This window comes from Brachyistius frenatus, unplaced genomic scaffold (assembly GCF_029030835.1).
Source record: "Brachyistius frenatus isolate BFR_SWC_R1_liver_20210118 unplaced genomic scaffold, ASM2903083v1 Contig_96, whole genome shotgun sequence".
Lineage (NCBI taxonomy): Eukaryota > Metazoa > Chordata > Actinopteri > Embiotocidae > Brachyistius > Brachyistius frenatus.
In genome coordinates, this window is record NW_027210695.1 from 259,204 (window position 1) to 281,500 (window position 22,297).

The following is a 22,297-nucleotide window of genomic DNA, read 5'->3' on the forward strand; positions in this document are numbered from 1 at the left end:
CACACAGGTCAGCGAGTCGGCCAGGACAAGTAATCGCCTCATTTACAAAAGAAACACACTGCCTGTTGTATACACAACACTATCAGGGCTGTACATGCAAAGCCTCTGACCTCAACACTGAACACCCTCGACCCCCAATTAACTTGCATGCACAATATATTCACAATGAAACACGTGACGCAAGACACAAAGCCCCGCTTGTGGGATATTATCCCACCTGTTAACACTTGCTGCTTTGCTTACCGAGGGCTGCGGATGACATTCCAGCATGGTGGGGGTGGGGGGCGGCGGGGAGATTATGTGAACTCTCGTCTAGATTTACCAGCTCATGTCTTCGCACAGCCTCTGCTGCCCGACACCCGGCGGAGAGCCGAGCGCTGCAGCAGAGTCCCTGCAGGACTGCGCGTGGTGCCGCCGGGTTGCGTGAGGAGATGCAGCCGAGCCGGATGTCACATTGCATCTGTGCAGTTGCCGTCGAGAGACCGCGAGGAGCAGCGCTGCTTTGCCGCCAACATGGCTGACATTTTTCAGTGGGACAGTAAGGGATGGCAACAAGAAGAAAAATAGGGGGAGTGAAGGGATTGCCATCAAAGTGCGTGCTGCCTATTATGAAATTGCTGCGTGCGTGCACGTGTGTGTGTGTGTGTGTGTGTGTGTGTGTGTGTGTGTGTGTGTGTGTGTGTGTGTGTGTGTGTGTGTGAGCTGTCCGAGTAAGCGGAGCTCTCCTGCTGAAGGGGACAGATGTTGAATTAAACAGCTTCAAACAGCTGTTTATATTCATGTTCTGTATCCTCATCAATCTTCTGCTGTGTAATGCCACCTCTCCAAATACCGTGCACCAACGCTGTCCATACTTAGGCACCAGCCCTGACGTACGACACGCAAAGTCACAACCCACAACCATGTCGAACTGGGGGAGGGGACGGCAAGCAATATCTTCTGCATGATAGTGTAGCACTGTTATTATTATGCAACGCAAAAATATTAGTGTTTTCCTCCCTGTGCTCAAGGCCAACAGCTGGCAGTAAGAGCGACTGACGGTCTGCAGAGAGCATCTGCAGAAGAAGAGATTCAGTGCGTTCGGCTTTCGCTGAAAAATATCAAGCCGGCATGCGTTTTACTGAACAAACTGTTCCCTCTTTACTGTATGATTCACAGAGCCGTTGATGTCACATAATGACCTCGGTTCAACTTCCTCTTGAGGGCGCGTAGCTTGGTAACAAAAACAAACTAGCCAGATTTGAGTCCTCGTCACTTCACCCACAACTTTTTGTGGACGGTGGGGCGAGGAGGGAGGTTTACACTGAAAATAAAAGGAAACGCCTGTTATAGCGCTGAAGTTCTTGTGCCCCGTCGTGAGCTAGTGTGACACAACGGCAGCTGTCAGGGACACATCACCCGGTGACAATGAGACGACGTATACAGAACACACACACAGTGAATGTGGGATCTGGGATGGGAATAGCACGGCAACGTCACCCGTCTTAAAACGCCCAAAACTATTTTCCACAAAATGCCCTTGTGTACACAAACACACGCTCACTGCTACACATCACTTTGGTACTGCAACTGTCATGAGGTTTGTAACCGCTGCTGAGGCTGAAACCACTTTAGGAACCAAACACCAGAAATAGCCGAGTGAAGCGGCTCCTCAATGCGGCAACAAGAAAAGATGTTTGACTGTGTAGGAACTTTTTATTTTTTATACTTTGTGCTTAATTGTAAAAGTGTGTGTAAGTTAGGCCAGAGGTGACCCAATTTTTTCCTATAAAAAGAGCCAAAAAACAATGTGAAATTAGATTTGATTAAAACGTCAAATACTTTACATCAAAGTTACATTCGAAATCTAAAATAAAATTTCCCATTAAGTACAAGACTCCTCTTCAATCTCCTTAATAGTAATGTGATCGTTTTGCATAAATTATTGGCAAAAAATATAAGGGGTCAAATACCACGGAGTGCCAAAACAAAAAGTGTGGGCCAAAATTGGTCCGCGAGCCCCAAATTGGGCGGTGTAATGTTTAAAGGCGGCCAATCAGGAGCCAACCTGAGTGATGAGCTAATCCATTGTTTTGTCCACCCCTTTCAGGGGTAATAGTAACAATTTTATCAACAATTAACAATTACACCCCCCTCCCCAATAAAATGAATACTCCCCCACTAACAAAGCCTGTGTGACATCAACATGGCGCTCGAGACAGTATTTACATATTTTACCGACCTTTAATATGATGCACATTAATTTTACTGGTCCGAGGAAATGGGGACGCATCAGTCTCTGATAACCAAACTGCATACTGTGTTTAAAGGGTTATGTTGTGTAAGGATGGTAATTGTTGTCCAACATCTAATATATTAATGTATGGCGACAATCAAGTCCTGATCTGATATTTATACCTTAATCCAACAAAACACTGTTGTAGAGTGAAAACTATTAATGTGACAGTCGTGCTTTTTGTGTCTGACAGCTGAAGAGCCTTAGAAATATTATCTGCATCTCATCTTTCCTGTATAGTGTTTGATATCATTGCCTGTGATGTAGTCATGCTGGACGTGTGGCGGCAGTATCACATGAACATTACGAGCACGAACCAAATATAGGAAGTTCAGCATTTTGCAGTTTACTGGTGCGTTCCATCTGCAAAGTGTTGGAAATTTTCCGTTTAAAAGAAGAAACAAGCAGAAGCTAAACTAGAAACTCTTCTGCCTTAAGTGAGGCTGCATGTGCAACTCTGAATGAGAGGCTTCCCATTTCTCTCACAGCTGCTCGCTTCACTCTTTGTCATTTACTTCAGTGGGTTGTGCAAATCTGCACCTGCCATCACACACAGAAATACGACACAATCCCGTCACCTACTGTACGCTTGGAAAACACAAACTTTTTGTGTTCTGTGACTACAACTCAAACCACAATTGTAGTAGACTAGCAGTTCAGCCAAAATTATGTTGTCTTTTTTTTTTTTTAATCAGCAAAGTTAAATTGTATAAAGACCCAGAGTGGAGAAAGTGCATCAGGGTCAGAAGGGTGAATGAGGCCGTACAAATGTGGGCTTGTGAGAGCTCTTTGTTGCGGGCGCAGGCAGAGAACGGCATTGTGGGATTGTGGCGTTGTTTTGTAAAAAGGCTCTTTGGATGATAAGTGGTCTTGTGCCAGCCTTCCACCGCTCGCATGTACCGCTGCACCCTCCTCCGACCCACAAGCGTCAGTGAGCAAACTGCCTTGTACAGGAAAACAATAGTTCACCAGTTTGCAACACTGTGGGAGGAAAAAACAAAAAACAAAAAAAAACACCACCGTAGTCATTCCTGCAGCAGAACCACAAGTGTTTTTAGTAGTCCATCTCGTGGTCAGTCAAACAAAGTCACAGCCTTAAACGAGCAAGGTCAACTATAACATGCCTTTTCTTTTATTTAACATTAAGAGGTGGCTTGTGCATGCGGTCACCATTTGTCCTTCCTCAGCAGTGAACAGACCCCGAGGGCAATAAATCTTCCGTCAAGGCTGCTGGAAGCAGCCGCTCTGCGGACTTTCACAGAAACCCAACACTAATGGCACTTTCCTTTCAGCCCGGCAACCCGAGATGCCATTTAAGCAGCTTCTGTTCTCACCAACTGCCCTTTAACTGGGCTCCAGTCCTTTCACAGGCACCTTCAAGCAGCCCTTTCCCAAGGGCAAAAGGCGTGACCGGGAGAGAAAGAGCAAGGAAAAAGCAGAAGAGGTGTAAAAGTTGTGAGAAACTTGTGAAGAATGTTTTTTTTTTTCTTTTGAATTTTCTTGGCCTCGTCCAAGGAGGTTACGGTGTCAATGTGAGGTCACGGTAGTGGAGCGTGAAGCAGAGCTAATGATGCTCTTCACACCTGAGATGTAGCATAACCTCTTTGAATTACTGGCGCTCCCGTCTGGAGACTCTAGACCGCTGACTGTGTATAAAAGTGGACTTGGCGTCTGGGTTGAAAAGTGAGGTCGACGCAGAAGTGCTATAAACTGCAATACCACTGAGTACCACTAGAGGCTGGCTCCATAGACGCCCATTCAACTTCTTTCATGAGATACAAAGTCAATCAATTTTGTCCCACTAGTTTTTATAGTGTTGTTCGCTAACACCTTCTTATTAGTTTTCTGGCAGTCCAGTTGAAAATAAACTCATCATTAATTAGAAATTATGCTTTTTGGGGGTGTGTCCGTTTGATTCACAGGCCTGTGGTGCAGTTAGGTTTTTGTTATAGGTGGGTGGGGCCTAGTGTCCCCAGAGTTCCCAATCAGACCCACCGCTCGCTCCTTCCTAGCTTGTCCAAATATGGTCACTTCTGGGTCCAAACCGCTCCAAACTAGCAAGATGGCAAAGATCTGCAAAATGGCAGTTCACAAACCAAGAACAGATTTCCTTCCTTCCTACCACATCTTTGGTACATCAGGACTGGGGGATGGATTTCTGCAAGTTTCTAAAACTGACAAAAAGGGGGGGCACCAGTCTCTTTCCACATTACTTTAATTAATTAAAGTAATTTAATTATTCTATTTTATTGTATATACTGTGCATTTTTATATTTAATATTTTTACTGTTATTTTATTTCTTTCATCTATCTATCTATCTATCTATCTATCTATCTATCTATCTATCTATCTATCTATCTATCTATCTATCTATCTATCTATCTATCTATCTATCTATCTATCTATCTATCTATTATTTCTATCTATCTATCTATCTATCTATCTATCTATCTATCTATCTATCTATCTATCTATCTATCTATCTATCTATCTATCTATCTATCTATCTATCTATCTATCTATCTATCTATCTATCTATCTATCTATCTATCTATCTATCTATCTATCTATCTATCTATCTATCTATCTATCTATCTATCTATCTATCTATCTATCTATCTATCGAAAGCAGCCCAAGTCAGTAAAAACTTCAGTATCTTGCCCGTAAACCAAAACTCGCATGAACATAAAACATTTTCTCGATAGGTTCTCGGACAATTCTGTACGAGCTGGCAATTTGAAAAACAGTCAATTTCCCCTTTTCTTTTTTTATTTCCAGTCTAAAATTTAGCTTCAGTCTGCACCTTTCCCTGCTGAGTACACCAGATGCCACCAATCAGAGATGAACAGGCCCAGGAAAATGTACAGTAGGCAGGGAAGATCTGCCAAAGTGTGTCAGAAAGAAGCAATTAACGGTTGTACCCTCAGCGCTGACCTCCATTTCCTGGTATGCTCAGTCTAAATTAGTCGAATAATAGGATGTGATCTGCGCTACTGACAAAAGAAGGGCAGGGAAAAAAAAAAAAGTTTTACCAAAAAGGATATTGTAATAACCAAAACTCTTCCAGCAGCGTCAGCAGTGAGCATTAGCACAAACGGCTTTACATGGGATGGAGGAGGGAGATCATTATTTTTCAGAGACCGGTGAGGTTCCTCGCTGGCAAATTGACAAGGCTCCATACAAAAGGATGAAATGCTAAGCCGAGGGAGAAGTCAGAAATGCAGCAACTCTCACGGGAAGCTGTGAAGAAGGACAGACATGACTAACCCCCTCCCCTCCAGGGCTGCCAGCATATTAAAAAGAAAAAGGGTTCATCTCCACTCCTCTTTACCCCATCTTCAATCAATCCCTGTCCTTGCCTCTTGCAGAGGCTCCCACGGTATAAAAACACATTTAACCGGCCTGTGTCGCGACACATTTCAATTCCTTAGCAAAAAACCCTCATGGTCAGAGCCTGAACCTGCCTGCTGAATGGGTTTAGAAACATTGATCCAGGACTAATTAGCCTTTAAATGGCGAGTCTTGCTTGTACACTGGAATGCTCCAGGAAACCAAGAAACTCAAATGAATGCGGGGGAAAGGCGACGTAGAGCTCAACTTGATTTTGCATGTGGGACGAGGAGCTCTGGTTCATCTTACAGTAAATGCCACCTTCGAATGGCGTTGTACTTCACGACTGGGCCACTAAACGAGACCATGCCTGCCCTTCTTTTTTTCCCCAATTCTTTCAAGCCTGAATCCGACAGCTTCTTAAAAGAGTTTAGGGGACTAATCGCGGATTGCAGCAAACAGCTCATCAAAGCAAACTAATGAAAATGGAGGGTTTTCTCATGTCTGGCTCTGGGCTGTCATTGTTCATATTGATCTTTTCAATCGAGTTGTGTACGGAGTAAAGAGGTTTACGGTGACGGCAAATGTGGTGTTTCTGGACTCGACGTTCGGTATGCAGCTGGCTTAGCAATCCAGTCTTTCAGACAGTGATCTCACGTTGAGCGGGAGAAGGAGAATTTTATTACTCCTCAAGAGCAAAGACAGAAATTAGATACACGTTACAATGTGTGGTGCAGGCCTTTGTGCTCTCATTCAATATCTCAAAAGTTTAACACCATGTTAACCAATGAATGGCTGCATTTCTGTGAATGCAACTGAAACTTTTCCGCAGACTTAATATTAAAAATCCAAGCAGCCTCTCTTTTACTGATTGGCTTTTAATGTGAAAAGTCAACAGGAAGTGTTCAATTTCATTCATGGAAGCGTATCAGAAAAAAAACAACAACATGAAATTAACAGGTGGATGAAACAAGTTCTTTCCCGAGAAAGAAACTAGAAAGTCAAAGCATCCTGATGGTGTCTTTAAATAGTACTGACCTACATTATGCTGAAATTACTATGAGAGTTGTTTCTGTAAGCTACAGGTAATTCCACAGGCTTATATTTGATTATGCTTGCCACAGGAGACTCAATAGCATCATTTGAATACCAGCTTTTATTTAACAAATTATAGTCGTCATGTATCAAGGCCTGCCTGATGCAATCTTTTTTGTTGTTTTTGGTCCTGGCAAAAAAAAAAATAAAAAATAAATAAATAAAGTATCTTTTTTTTTTTTCCAGTTTGAAGACAATTTAAGTCCTCATTTCTAAAACTGAAGTCTGACTCTAGTTGCTAAATCTCCATCTGGGTGGTATGAGGATGACTAGCAGGCCCTGAAGTGTTGGCCGTAATGCAATGTTTTTTTTTTTTATGCTGCAGCAAACATGCAACAGTGGCAAACACATCTAGCTGTCCACCCACCAGTAAGTGTGTAAACCACTTTCATGATGTTGATTGTACCGACAACTATTTTATCTCTCAGGCAACACAAAACAGAGATGTTTTTTTTCTGACGGAAACAGAGCTGCGGGTTGTAATCTTACGATCATCACTGATATGGAGAGCAGCTTCCCCTCGGCTGTGCCTCTACCAACACCTCTGCTCCTTTTCTGACAGCAAGCAGGATTTCCTCCAGCTGTACATGCAGTATTGAACATCCTTGACACCAAAATGCCAAAAGAAAAAAAAAAAAAGGTCCTTCAAATTACCCTGCTTTTTACAATCAGTCACATTATACTAAAATATACATTTGATGTCCAACAAGGCGTCGCATTCGGCCCAGTATTTTTTTTTTTTTCCGCCTCCTGGGGTTTGTCACAGGGTGACTATCATGTAGTGCAGATTCTGTTTGATTAACATTCATACCAAGGACTTCATTCTAAATAAGTCTTCACAGTAATTCAGGGTGAGGTGTCAATATCGATATTTACAATATCTTTAGAATGGTTAGTGTGCTCCTTGTATCCTTAAGAACAACTCCAACAGGCTGCAAGAGTCCCCAGAAGAACACAGTCTTCACTATGCATGTCTGCACTGCCCTAACGACTTCCCCAGCAACCTTTAATGTGATAATTTGTTTCATAAACTGGAGGCACTTTGCAGCTTAATTATATGCTAAAGAATTTGTTGCCGCCTCCCTCTGGGGAGGAGCGGCAGCGCTATTGGTCCCCTCGCAGCCTGCTTCCCTGCTGCATCGCATGCCGAGCAACCGCTGATGAGCGCATGCCTTGCAATGCGCCAGACTGGCAGCCACACACTCTCTCCGCTCAGAGTCCCCGTCTCCGGGCAGGACTCAACGCAGCAAATGCCCAAAGTAACAGTGCTTGCGCTCATCCTCAGTTGCTGATTAAACAGAGCTTGACACACCTTAGACACACTGCCATGCCCGGTGGTGCACATTAACAGTAGGATTTATCTTGTGAGGGCTGAGTCAGGTATGAATGGTGGGAAGCAGAATGAAAATAGGCTGTTCTTTCTTCAGAAGTGAATGGTAGGTGCCGACAGCTGGCGTTCACAATTCAGGCAGGAATTTCATCAGTGCCACAAGTGGAAACAGAGCTGCTGGTCAGGGCCGGCGGGAATCAATGGATCTTGAATATTTATATCGTTGGAAAGATCATCTGGCTGTGGATTCAACAGGCAAATGGGAAATCAATAAAACAATATAGTCATATCGGATCAGAGTGTGATAACGAGTAAAGGACTGAACACCAACAGCGTGTGTGTCAGTGGCAAAGCGTCCTCTGTGAACCCATATCGCATCTATAATTACAGGGACAAGGGAGGGCTGTTTTCACATTGGGATGTAGTTTTAACCCTTTGATCAGCAGGGACAACTTCACAAAAAAGGGCTTCAAGGATTGTTCTGACACTGAATGAGTCAATTCTTAAATCTAATGGCAGAAATGTCTATTTAAATCTCTGAGCATAAAGAACTTCTATTAACTTTGGTAATTTTTCTAAAAAGTACTAAGTAAATATTCCTACTATTGTTCAAATGAAAACACACAGCACCATTATTTTCATTGGTTTGTCTCATTTACAGATTTGTTCCGTTTTTTTCTTCAGTTACTTACAATAAAAATGTTATGCTGCAATATGGTCTTTGCGCAGGAGGAGTTAATACCATTCAGCCGCATTACAGAAAAATGAGTTGATTTATTCTTCTCAGTCAACTAATGATTTCAGCTCTAAACATTTTGCCTCTTTTCCTGAAGAGCCTCCAGATGAACCGGATTCACAAACACAAAATTCAGCATCATTCAGAGCCATCTGCCACACTGATCACTGTACAGCCTCGAAAGCAATAATCAAGTCATTCCAGTGATGCAGACTAAACCACCCTCTCCGGGGACCTGCATTACAAGCTGAATCCCTCAAGATCCCCCTTCCTACCCGACGCATTCCACCTCCCACCTCCGCTACAGCCCATCCCTGACAGTCAGAGCTGCTCCTGCAGTATGACGATGCTGCACGCCCTCAAAGATTTCTGCTGGGTTCAACATCCTGCTCGTGGGCAGGAAAAAGCATGCCACAGAGCAGGAGAGAGGCACCCTCTACCCAGAGGCCTACTTACAGTATCAAGTGCCTTACGGGGCATTCAAAGCTGCAGCCATTGAAAACATTGAATCACGGTAGCTGCTGCACAGACAGACGGCGCTTAAATGTCAAAGTTGGAGCAGTGGAGATGCACAGAGACAATGAGATTCCTATCGGTTTGTCCTTTTCCTGCTTGGGGCAGCTCCCCTGATTGCATCCTTTGAAAAGCACCTTGGGACAGATCTCTTGGTCGTTACCTAGCAACAGGTGGGAAGAAAGATACTGACCTGGGTTGAAGGATGAGAGGAGAGTCTACTTGAGAAACAAAACCACAGTTCTCCTTCATGAATTATCCTGATTCTGAACAGAATAATACTGACCCGAGGACTCTAATGAATACCAATTAGTACTTGAGGCTCAGTCATGGAAATTTAATGACATCACTTCTGAATTCGGACCGAGCACGAGTGAGCTTATACTTGGCAGAGCATCAAGCAGTAACCTGATGATAGACACTATGAGTGATGCTAAAGCCAAAAGGAGAATTGTTGATGGATAAATAGTGCTGAAGATAAAATGTGTGAAAATATCCGTGAAGATGAAGTAGGTTAAACGCCTATTATTGGCAAAAACTCATCCACATGGTGTTGTGTGACACGGAGCTGCTGAGAGCACCTTTTGGCCCGGTTCTTCAAACATAGTTTAACTTATCCAGTCTAAGATGTCATCATCATGCTAAAATTACCCTGTTAATTCTCATCCAACTTATGTGAATATTTCAAGCAAAGAGGAATATTTGTTGATGACAGATGATGTCACTCTTATCTTGGAAAAAAAAAAAGGCAGCAATGGTAGAGAATCAGAACCAGAAATCAGCACATTTATAGTGAAGCTAGAGTGCCTTTTGTGCTGTGACGAGACACTTTGGTGCTGCAGTTAAGTATATTCAGGGTAGGGAAAACCCTGCATTGAGTATCAGATGACTCATCCTAAAAAGTCTTTGTTTCAGATCAGATAACCGATTCAGCCTGTATAAATTAAGCTAACTCGCTTCTCTGTATACAAATGACACGACCCTGCTCATGCAAGCAAATAGAGGTGAGGGGAAACCGTTTGATCACCACCAATTCTTTTCTTCCCTGAAAACCACAGCAGAGGAGGAATGTGCATTTGAAAAAGCGCCACCCACTCGCTCCATTTCTGTAGAGTAGAAATTACCGGGTGTTGTTAACTGGCACTTCTGCAGCACTGTTGTGTCAGAGTGAACTAATTACATGGCGAGAGGTATTCTGTGAATCATGGAGTGACATCACACTCATCTTGACAGGAGGATGGGGGAATTAAAAAAAAATCTGAAACAACACAAAACAAGTGCTGGGCTAAATTAAGGCGCAAATTCTCAAATTGCTGCGTCGCTGCTATCACAGTGCTGAGCTGCAGCAGCGAGGTTCAATGAGAGCAGGAAAAAAATAGATACTATTAGAGAGAGACAAAAAGAGAAAGACGAATACAGAGAAAGTGTGATTTTGTAGGTGGACTGACAGATTGAGGCTAACTACATCCAGACAGAGCGGAAGCACGAGCACTCAGCAGCTGTTCTCGAGCTCCTCAAAACACACCTAACGTCAAACCTTTGGTCCTCATTAAGTCCAACATGGTTTGGAGGGTTTTTTTGTTGAGTCATGCTTTGCTGCCCAGTCTGATACAGCTGACAGCACATATTTTGGAGTTCCCCTTCTCAGCCTTACCCCACCCTCTACTCTCTCCGCTGGTGTCTACTCTACCTCCTCCTCACTGTCCCGTCTTCATTATCTACCATCTCCCCTTCGCCTCTGGCTCAGAACCACACATGTTCAATGAGATCACATCCAGTTCACTTAACCTTTTAGTATTCCTGATCGGACTCCTGATTTCCCTCCGAGACACTCTGCGCCTCTGCTGAAGCTCAAAACAATGAACTCGGACTTGTCGGGGGTCATTAAGCTCATACTACCATGGCAACAGAGGCTGGCTGCTATAATTCACAGGCAAATATCTTTTGCTCTGCGAACATACAACTGCACCGCCAACATGGTTTTGAATGGCGATTTGAATAAGCACCATCCACATACACTGAGTGTCACCTGGCTGGATGTCCTCATGAGGGCTTCCCTCATTACATGCATGCAGCATGCACTTTTTAATTTTTTTTTTTTAAATTTAAAGCATTAGAAGCAGTGCACAGTGTGGAGTACAAGAGTGTTTTTAGTCATTATTAACCTGTAACTTTCCATGTCCAAAAACCACAGAAAAGATGACAGAACATGTATTGTTACTGTGGCTGCACCTGAATCAGAATCTTAAATAGCAGAACAAGTTACACTTTGGAAACTCCTCAGAATACAGCTTCAACATTATACATTTGGCTAATGTTACAGATTTAAGTTTTTAATTTCCATTTCCAAGAATTCCTCTTGTTTGTGTCACTTCTGGAATGATGGATGGCTCAAAATACTCCTCGTCTATGGACAAGAAGCTAATCAGGAGGAGCAAATCATAGTGGAAATTTGAAGATGCAGTTGGAACAAAAGTGTTGTTGGCATGATGTAAAAATACCATCAAATCAACTTTTTATTAAATAAAAGAGATGCAATGTATTGTCAAACCTAATCAACACCTCTATTCATGGAAGAGCAATTCTTGGTGCTCTACAATATAGAAGATCATTTTAAACTGTGCAAAACTCAGAGGCGATTGTGCGATTCATTCTGCAGAATTACAATGACCCCGAACTACTTTATCTGCAGCCACAAGAAGATACAGGGAGTCCTTCAACAGACGGTTTGACCCCCAAAGAGCCCTGATATCGATATCACCGAGACTATATGAAGATACAGAAGCAACTGAGACTAAACTCACAAGAACTGTGGAAAGTTCTCCAAGATGTTTAGAACAACCAATTACCTTGAAAATCTGGGTGCAAGTGCAAGTACTTATAGCGGCTAAACTTTTGCAGAATATACATTTAAAAATGACGGATTTATCATTTTTGCTTGATGTCGAATGAAGTTGGATTATTTTACCAACAACACTTGTTTTTGAAAATAACCACAACTCAATAATCTATAAATATACAATCTGTTCATATTCGTGTAGATTTAGTTGTACATCATGGTACGATCCCGTGGATGGTAAAGAAAGAAAAAAAGAAAATGCATTATGCTCACTTGGCTCGTACCTTGCACTTCATCATGTCGCTGACCCTCTGCTGCATGGACTGCCCAGCTTTGGGTCTGACCAGGATGTAGAGAGCTTTGACCTCGGGGCAGGACCTCAGCAGCTTCTCCACCAGCACTTTCCCCATGAAGCCCGTGGCTCCTGTGATCAGCACGTTCTTGCCGGCGTAGTATTCTGCTATTGACGCCATGCTGCTTCTCGCCTTGCCGCTGCAGATGTCCGTCAGTCTGGTCGGCCCGTCTGTCGCCTGCTCTCCTAAACCGTCGAGGTCCCGGCTTTCAGAAAACTCCTGCAGAGAGAGAGAAAGAGAGGAGGGGGGAGGAGATGACTGTGAGGACCGGCAGCCACAAACTTTGAATGCAGCGTCGGGGAGTAGTTGTGAAGCGAGAAGCCAAATCTGAACCGTGAATCACACCGGCGGAGGGTTGTGAATAGAACAGCGAAGTACAGCCTTTAATTGCTTCAGTTAAGATGTGTTTTGGCAGGAAATAATGCATTCCAGGAAACTCAAAAATGTGGCTCTGTATGTGGGTGTAATCTCTCTGCTCTGACCTTCAAAGTGCCAGAGGAAGCATGCAGCTGGGATGCAAATTATATGAATATTCATTCCATGAGATGGAGAGAGGGGCAATGTTCAGGGGCAGTCTGACATCAGCTCATGTCTGTGTTTTTCCAACCAGCAAAAGCTCAACTCCAGAAGACATGGTGAAAATGTTAAGATTACAACGCAACTAGAGCAGCAACTACTTTAATATTTTCAAGCACAACTACTTTTTACAATGAATTGTCAGTCTACACTACTGAAGAAATGCACAGTACAACAAAACATCAAGGTGTCTGTATCTGTAATCATCAGGTTGTATACTAAAATAGATAAAAATATATATATTTTTTTAACCATATCGCCCAGCCAGTACACCCAACTCATTGAATATCATAACATTCAAGTGGACCGTCTTCTATCTCTACACCAAGAACACGTCAACCTTGTTGTCAAGATATTGCGTGACGTCACCAGTGGTTTTGTTTGTGAAATCTTGTGTGATGTTGCGCAACATCTCTTTCCACAAGGTCTTCGTAGTGTGGGAGAGGAGTTTCTCAGCGGGTTGTGTTGACTGTTAACCCGGTACCATGCGATTTACGCGGTGACAGATCTATTTGTCGGAATGCCGAAATAGTCTCAACATTTACACAACAATCTGTCCGTCCTTTAAAAAAGAAAAAAGAAAAAGGAAGGCAGGCAAAATGAAGAATGAGTCACACGCCTGCTTTAACCCAGTATTTATCTTGGACACAAGACAAAGTGTCCAAGACTTGCCTTCCATGTCATTGTCTCATTGATTTGATGCTTTTCTCAATGTCCAGCCCCCCTCGTTGAATGGCAGCATAATTGGATCAATTGCCGCTCTAATGGTGGTGGTGTAATGGACCGCGTCTGCTATTTGGCCAAACTCAGTGGAATAAATCAGGAGCTGCGTCTGCAGCTTCAGCGGTGGCAGGCGGCCTGTCGGGTCCCGATCACGACAAAAACACCACACAGAGGCTGATGTTGCGGCTGACGTTCGGAGGGCTCAGCTGCCGGTCATTAGCTTTGGTACAGACTCCGACCACGGCGTTCATGACCTGCTCTCCAACCGTCTGAACAGTGGATGCAACAGTCGTCCCTTTAAATGAGCATATTTTATGTTCCTGTGAACAAGTGACGACTGCACTGCCGGATTGGATCACATTCGGTGCATCTGTGGCCGACCGCATGGCTAGGATTGGACGTTCGAGAACACACACACACACACACACACACACACACCATCTCATCCTGGCTGAATTACTCCAACAGACGTTTTACGTGCCTGATAGAAAAGCTATAGATCTGCTGTAGAAAGTATTCAAGTCAGCAGGCAGGATTTTAACTAGAGTAAGCAGATTTGAGCACTTACACTTTGTTTTAAAATTGATTTTAAAGGTTTATTCAATTACTTTTAAAAGGCACTTATAGTCCGACTCGTATCTCAGACAATTCATCCTCTTCAGTCATCTTACTTTCATCAAGTATCCTGATTTTACTTTATGTTGTTTCATTTTTGGGAGGATCTACTTCTGTTTATTTTCTAACTCAGTATTGTATGGTGTTCTTTAAGCTTTTAAGTTATTGCTATTAATATGCATTTATTGTCATGTGTTATCATCTGTAATTTTACATGTAGCTTTTTGAGACTTTGTTTTGACATGTGCTCCATAAAATACACGTTTTTTTGCCTAACATACACATTCTGCATCGACCCCGACTTGAAGGTGGTGATCCAAAATGTATTTGCGGTTCTCAAAAGCAGTAAAAAGAAACATGTCTTTACAACTCGGGGCTTCAATTAAAGATACTTTTTTAAAATTATTTATCAATCTGCTCAGTGGAGAAAATTATCTCTTAAAACATCAGAAAACAGTCAAAATACATTAATCCCAGTTTCCCAGAGTCAAATATAACATCTTATTCGAACATTATACCTGAAATGGTATATATTTCTCGGTGACTTTAACATCCAGACTGAGAAGTCATCTGACCTTTTGCTCTTACTGTTTTCCTTTGCTCTCTCACTCAGTCCTTCCCCTCCTACTCACAAAGCCGGTAACCACCTGGACTATATTTTCACCAGAAACTGCTTCACATCTAACCTCACTATAACTCCACTTCACATCTCTGACCACTTCTTTATCTCTTACTCTCTCCCACTCTCTCAAACCGACAACCCTCCCACATCAGCAGACTCTGTACCTGTCCGTTGCAACATTCGCTCCCTCTCTCCCTCCTCCTCTCTGGCCTCCTCTGTTTTATCTGCCCTGCCTTCAACTGACTCTTACTCCCTCATGCATCCTAACTCTGCCACAGCCACTCTCCTTTCTACTCTGTCTTCCTCTCTTGATTCTCTCTGTTCTCTTACATTACGACAGGCCTGCAAGTCCTCCCCAGCTCTGTGGTTGTCTGACTCGGTGTGTGCCGAGAGAGCCACTATGAGAGCGGCAGAAAGGAAATGGAGAAAATCTAACCACCCTGACGACCTGCTCACCTATCAATCTCTCTGCCTCTATCTCTGCAGCCAAAAGCTCCTTCTACCTAACCAGAATTCAATCCTCATCTTCCAACCCCAAAAAACTATTCTCCATCTTCTCCAACCTCCTTGACCCCCCCCACTTTGTCAACTACTTTACTAAAAAGATAGATGACATACGCTCCTCATTTTCAAACCCAGCTTCTGTAACTACATGTCCATCATCTTCATCTTCATCCCCTTCGCTTTCCTCTTTCACCTCCCCGTCTCCCAATCAAGTTCTCACCTTGGTAACCTCCGCCCGCCCAACCACCTGCCCCGTTGACCCCATCCCATCTCACATTCTTCAGTCTATTGCTCCAGACCTTCTTTCTTTTCTCACCCATCTCATCAACACTTCTCTGCCAACTGGCTGCTTTCCGAACTCTCTGAAAGAGAGAGTGAACCCTCTCCTGAAGAAACCCCCCTCAACCCGTCTGATGTAAACAACTACAGACCCGTCTCTCTTCTTCCCTTTCTTTCCAAAACTCTCGAACGAGCTATCTTTAACCAACTCTCCTCCTATCTCCACCATAATAACCTTCTTGACCCTCACCAGTCTGGTTGCAAGGCAGGCCACTCAACAGAGACGGTCCTCCTTCCTGTCTCTAAGCAGCTTCACACTGCTAGAGCAGTCTCTCTCTCCTCTGTCTTGATCCTTCTTGACCTTTCCGCTGCATTTGACACAGTGAACCACCAGATCCTTATTTCCTCCCTTCAGGACATCGGTGTCTCAGGCTTGGCTCTCTCCCTGTTCTCATCCTACCTCAACGACCTCACCTACCGGGTAACTTGGAGAGGATCGGTGTCTGAACCTTGTCCTCTCGAGGCTCCGTCCTGGGTCCCCTCCTCTTCTCTCTGTACACCAACTCTCTCGGCTCTGTCATTTGCTCGCATGGCTTTTCCTACCACAGCTATGCTGATGACACCCGACTGATCCTCTCTTTTCCCCGATCTGAAACGCAGGTAGCCGCACGAATCTCTGCCTGTCTGACTGACATCTCTCAGTGGATGTCCTCACACCACCTGAAAATCAACCTCGACAAGACCGAACTGCTCTTCCTTCCGGGGAAAGACTCTCCCACCCTCGACCTGACTGCTACCTTGGACAACTCTGTGTTATCCTCGACCCTGACTGCAAGGAACCTCGGCGTGACACTTCACAGTCAACTCTCTCTTTCTGCCAACATCGCTGCAACAACACGTTCCTGTAGGTACATGCTGCACAACATCAGGAGAATACGTCCTCTTCTCACTCAGAAGGCGGCGCAGGTTCTGGTCTTGGTTCTGGTCCTCTCACGTCTGGACTACTGTAACTCCCTCCTGGCAGGTCCACCTGTTAATGCCATCCGACCTGTGCAGCTCATCCAGAATGCAGCAGCTCGACTGGTCTTTAACCTCCTAAAATCACTCGCACTACTCCGCTCCCTTCACTGGTTACCAGCAGCTGCCCGCATCCGTTTCAAAACATTGGTACTTGCGTACCGTGCTGTGAACAGATCGGGTCCAGTGTACATCCAGGACATGGTCCAACCCTACATCGCAGCCCGTTCCCTTCGCTCTGCTTCTACCAATCGGCTTGTTGCTCCCTCACTGCGAGCTAAACACTCTACAAAATCACGACTGTTTGCCGTCCTGGCTCCTAAATGGTGGAACCAGCTCCCCAACGACATCAGGACAGCGGAAATTCTGTACATCCTCCGCTGCAAACTAAAAACACACCTCTTCCAACTTTACCTTGACTAGTAGAACTTTAGTAGCACTTAAATGACACTTACTGATAGCACTTTGTAGTTTGGCTTTCTTGAAGAAATTGTATTTACTTGATTCCTGTTGTTCTGGGTTGTGTACCCTCATGGTTGAAATGCACTTATTGTAAGTTGCTTTGGATAAAAGCGTCAGCTAAATGTAATGTAATGTAAAAAGGGGTTAAAAAAAAAAATCCAACTTTACTTCAAATATTTGTAATTCTACAAGCTTTTGTTGTAGTGTAACGCTATGGGAGCATGATTTATTATCTGTAATTCATAAGAAAATTGAGGATTATGACAAAGAACTGTCAAAAGGGAAACCAACAAGCCACTTGCTGTAAAAAAAACACTAAGAGTCACCGCTGATCTTTAACCGCTCAGCTTTATGTGTATTCCGAAAGCCAGAAATTGGTTATTTTACAACCATAGAGTACCACTAAACCATGACTGTGTTAGACTTTGTCCTTATTCCCTTTAGACCAGGGGTGTCAAACATACGGCCCTCCAGGGGGTCCAGCTCGGCCCGCCGGATGACTTTGCTAAGTGTGAAAATTACAGAAAGACATAAATTGCATTTCTATGAGAATTTGGAGGTTTATGAGTACAAACATTTTGTAATTGTTTTAATCGATCCAGTAATTGCTTCAAAAACAGCGTAAATGCGACGTCTGCTCCGGAGGAAGAAGCGCTCGCTGCGAGGGAATCTGCAGAGGAGAGCCCAGGCAGAAAAACAGTGGGCTGATGTCTGAGTTTTTGCTCTTTATGTTTCTAGTTTATTGTAGAAATACCTTAAAATAGGGGCTTATCATCCAAAAACCGTCACCAATGATTTAAACATAGAGAAATATTGTTGTTATTATGCTATGATTTTACTGGTCTGGCCCACTTGAGATCAAAGTGGGCCGTATGTGGCCCCTTAACTAAAATGAGTTTGACACCCCTGCTTTAGACAATCACTGACTACATCAGACGGGAACCCGAGACATCATGTGGCTTCCGTAGTGTTTTCTCTGTGACTCAGCGAGGCTGGCTGCAGCTACGCGACTCTCTGACCAAAGCCTTGCGTTGATGCGTGAGCTAAAAGCTCACAAGCACGCTCGCCAACGTTGCTGTTCAATTGTGTGTAACCACAACAACGACGCACAGATACATCACAAGCCTCCGAAAGACGAGATGACAGCTTCCCGTCTCTGGTTGGTATCATCCGTCCAACCAATCACAGGAGGAGGGCAGCAGTTCAGGCACGTTCAGTCCTGACTACCATTTTCCAACGAGCATGTAATAATTCAGCGCCTTCTTGCACAATTTTCATTTGGCAACAATAGGCACACCGTTTAGCCAAAGCCGACCCCCTTGATCAGCATTTTTTCTTGAATCATTTGTACACATGAACCCCCTTCCCTCACCCCCGCACTTCTGTCACCCTCTCTCCTGGGCTGCAGTGTGTCTGCCTGAAGACAGAAACCAAATCCTCCTGAGCCAAACGTGGCCCAGATAACAAAACAATCTTGTATTTACTTGCTTTCCTTCCATTCTGCCGTCTGTGCATGCAATATTGAATTGCACTCCCCTCATGCAAACACAGAAAAATAGGTGCGTGTGTCTTTGCTTTATTCTTCCGCTGCTTGAATCCCAGGCTTTAGTTTCTGTGACACCTCCAAACCAAAGAGTTCAAGTTGGGAGCAAAGCTTGCCAGATTATCTCAATCCCTTTTCCCTGGGTCTATAATTTACAGACAAGGTAATATCTACAGATTTACTACTCTGTATGCACACACAACAAAATAAGAAGGTCACAGTCAAGGTCCTCTGCTGAGGCCCCTGACATTCCAGCCTGGTGCTTCACACAGATTCCCTGTGGACACGAGGACAAGGGCAGAGGGGCTGAAAGTCACTACGGATTAACGCCTGACAATGGAAATGTTCCTGCAGCTAGAAACGTGTTGGACTGGATGTGCATATCCCCGATTCACAATACTGAACAACAGACACACTGCTGCATTCTTCTAAAGGTTGGACGCCTCCCTCCCTCCCTCCCTCCTTTCTCCCGACGCCTGTCAGTTCAGCTGATGGCGTCCAGCCTCCATCTGCTCCAGGCCAACTTTGAAACAGGAGCTAAACTGGTTATGTCAAGAACTCTGCTTTCGGTCCCTTAATCCAGACATCCCAGTGTAATTACTAGTGCCGGATGTCGTTTAACTTTTTCAATACTGGAGTCAGATAATACCGTAGTTTTGCTACAGATGCAAAACTATTACGTAAAGACTGCTTAAAAAAGGTGATGATGCATTCAAGTCTGTTCAAAATCAAACTAATAAGAGTGAGTCTGCTCACTGTGATGAAAGTCAGCAAGTAGGAGTCACTTCATTTTAAAGGGGGGGGGTTCCATTCAACGAAGGTCGAGATCCCCCGAGTTAAGGCTGTGGCCAAAAACACCTTAGTCATCAGGAAGATGCAAAAGTGTGGCCTCAGGCTCAGAGGAAACACAGGATCATCAGTAAATATTTATACGGTGCAGTATGTCAACATAAATTAATGCACTCAACAGTTGTGCTTCCTGGAGCAGCGTGCATCTTCTATTTGGTTCTTGGTGTCATGATATAAAATGAGTTAAGCGACAACCTTTTTCTACTTTCTTGGAAGCCCCTGAGCACGTCCCAGTCAATCATACAGATTATGAAGGACAAGCAGAACGAGGCCCAGATGATGTCTGTCAGCATTAACCTTGTCTTGTCGCTGCTGAACAAGGCAGCATGCTTTTTTAGAGTATATTATGACTTGAAAGGAGAAGTCAAAGCAGTGGGGCAGCAAGGACGAGCACCGAAAGCTTAAGGGACCGGATATCAGGTTATGTTGCCATCTTAAAGTACCGCATCACGTCAAAGGTCACTCAGGGTTGTTTCACAAATAAAGTTGGGAGATGCTCATGGCCAACAGCTCAGCAGCAGAGGTTTACTGTTGTCTGCTGCTGATGCGGCTGCACTCCGGCCTTAGTTAGCGTTTCCTTTGCTTCTCACTGAAGGTTTTTCTTGTATTTTTTTTTCCCTCAAAGCTCCTCTCCGCAGGAGGTCCACGCTGTTTGTCAGAGGTAGGCTGTTTTAAGCCGCAGCTCTGCAGTCCTTCTGCCTCCGGCCTTTCCTCACACAAGCCTTCCATTAGTGGGTCAGCTCAATGCTGCTGGAGACACAGGCAAAAAAAAGAAAAGAAAAGAAATCGAGCTCTACAGCTGCATGATGGCTAAGACCATTATAAATGGACAAAAGCAGGCAGAGGGAGGAGGGGAGGGAGTGTGAGAAAAATAAAAAAAAAAGCAGCTAAATGCAGCCAATAATTAAGGCAGCATTAGTCAACTTGAATGCCAGTGCCAAGTGACACAAAGGAAAAAGTCAGGCCCTTTCAGTGAATAACACAGTGCCAACAGTGAAAATAAAAAAAACAATCCTGAAAAGCTCAGTTAAGTATACAACCTCTGCAGGCTGTCGTTTTCACATCGTCGTGCCAACATGCAGACCTCTGAAAAGACACAGTCCTGCTAGTAAACTCAAGCCAGGAGACAAGTGACCAGCCGAAGACTCAGAAGTCAACATGACCCACATCTACAAGTGGGTACATCACCAACCAGTACAGAGTGTCCATCAACAGACATGATGATCATCATAGCTCCCCCCCCCCCAACAATCACATTTCTAATTTCACTTTCATCCTCGTCGTACCGTTTGAGGTCATTTCTGCTGCTTGTCTCTGTTCCGATCTCGAGAGGAAATGAGCCAGTCTCTTCTCTTTACCCAGAGGCAGTGGAAGATGGCGGGTTAATGACCTGATCATAAGATTAGATTAATAGAATCTATTAGCTCCTTAGACAAAAAAAAAAAAAAAAAAGCACAAGAAAGTAATAAACTTTTATATTGAATCGACTGAGCCCTGCACCCATCCTGTAGTTACTGTTGCTACGCCTGCTGGCGGCTTAGCTGACACACTTTCATTTTCAAACAGTTTAAATTTTTCAAGATATGAGGCTTTTATGGAGAGGTTTGGTGAACTTAATGTCATCTTGATGACTGTGGCTGGTGGAGTGTAAACTTCCATTAAAAAACAAAAAACAGGACAGAGATGCCAATGGGACCATAAACCGTGTTAACATCCTGGTCATGAGCAGGACTTTTATGAAACATGTTAAGTGTGCTCTAGCTGCAGTTTACATTGTTAGAGCAATTTTACACATTAAAAAAGAAGCTTTTTCCAGCATCCTACAGCTCCACTGCTTCGTATGAGGTTTTGACTCTGTCCTGTAAACAAACTATAATTACACAGCACTTTTAAAAAGGGCTCCCATCAGAGATTACATTACCGTACAAAAAAACCCAGCAGATCTTTTTTTTTTTTTTTTGCGATGAGCCATTTTCCAATCTACACGTGAAGGTCGCCACTCAGTCAGATATCAGGCCAGGGGAGAGTGAGTGTGTGAGTTAATGTTTCTGTGCGTTCACATACACGTGCATCAGCGCCTTGTCTACTATGTGTGGTGGCAGAGGGATTCTGTAATTACACCAGCTGTCTCCGAGTGACGGAGCTGCAGGTGTCCACTTACGCCCGGCGCCGTCCCAGACCGGCGATCGTACTCGGGAGTCCGGTGGCCTGGGTAAGAGGTCATGAACCCGCGCTGTCTGTTCGTCATGGTATGAAACCCCGCGCATCACTTTCAAGTAAAAACACTCTCTCCTCTCACTGGCAGTAATCAGGAATCAAGTAGCAGCTTTCACATTTTCGCACATCTGCAACTTTCACCCGAACAACAAGATTCTCAGCTTTGGGAGCCATTTATCCTACAAACATTTTCAGAAAACAACACTGTGGAGCTCTGCATTATAACACTCAAACTACTGTATGCGGAAGAGAAATCTGCAAAACTGAACTGATCTGCAATAAAGTTATAAATTTAGGTCCCAAATGTAAATTTAACCAATATAAAACCATATGAAATTGGATAAAAACGGCATTTATTTACCTTTTTTTTTTTTTAAACATTTACCAAACTATTTTTTTCTCTAATAACTTCTCTAA

At 43.8% G+C, this 22,297-nt stretch overlaps 1 protein-coding gene across 1 annotated transcript in view; it reads right to left on the reverse strand.

Moving 5' to 3' along the window:
* LOC138628186 (fatty acyl-CoA reductase 1) overlaps positions 1-22,297 on the reverse strand; it is a 50,184-nt gene that overhangs the window by 15,602 nt on the left and 12,285 nt on the right. Inside the window, exon 2 of the mRNA XM_069711078.1 lies at positions 12,405-12,692. Coding sequence (XP_069567179.1) covers positions 12,405-12,692 — 288 coding nt within the window. The remainder of the gene's footprint in view (positions 1-12,404; positions 12,693-22,297) is intronic.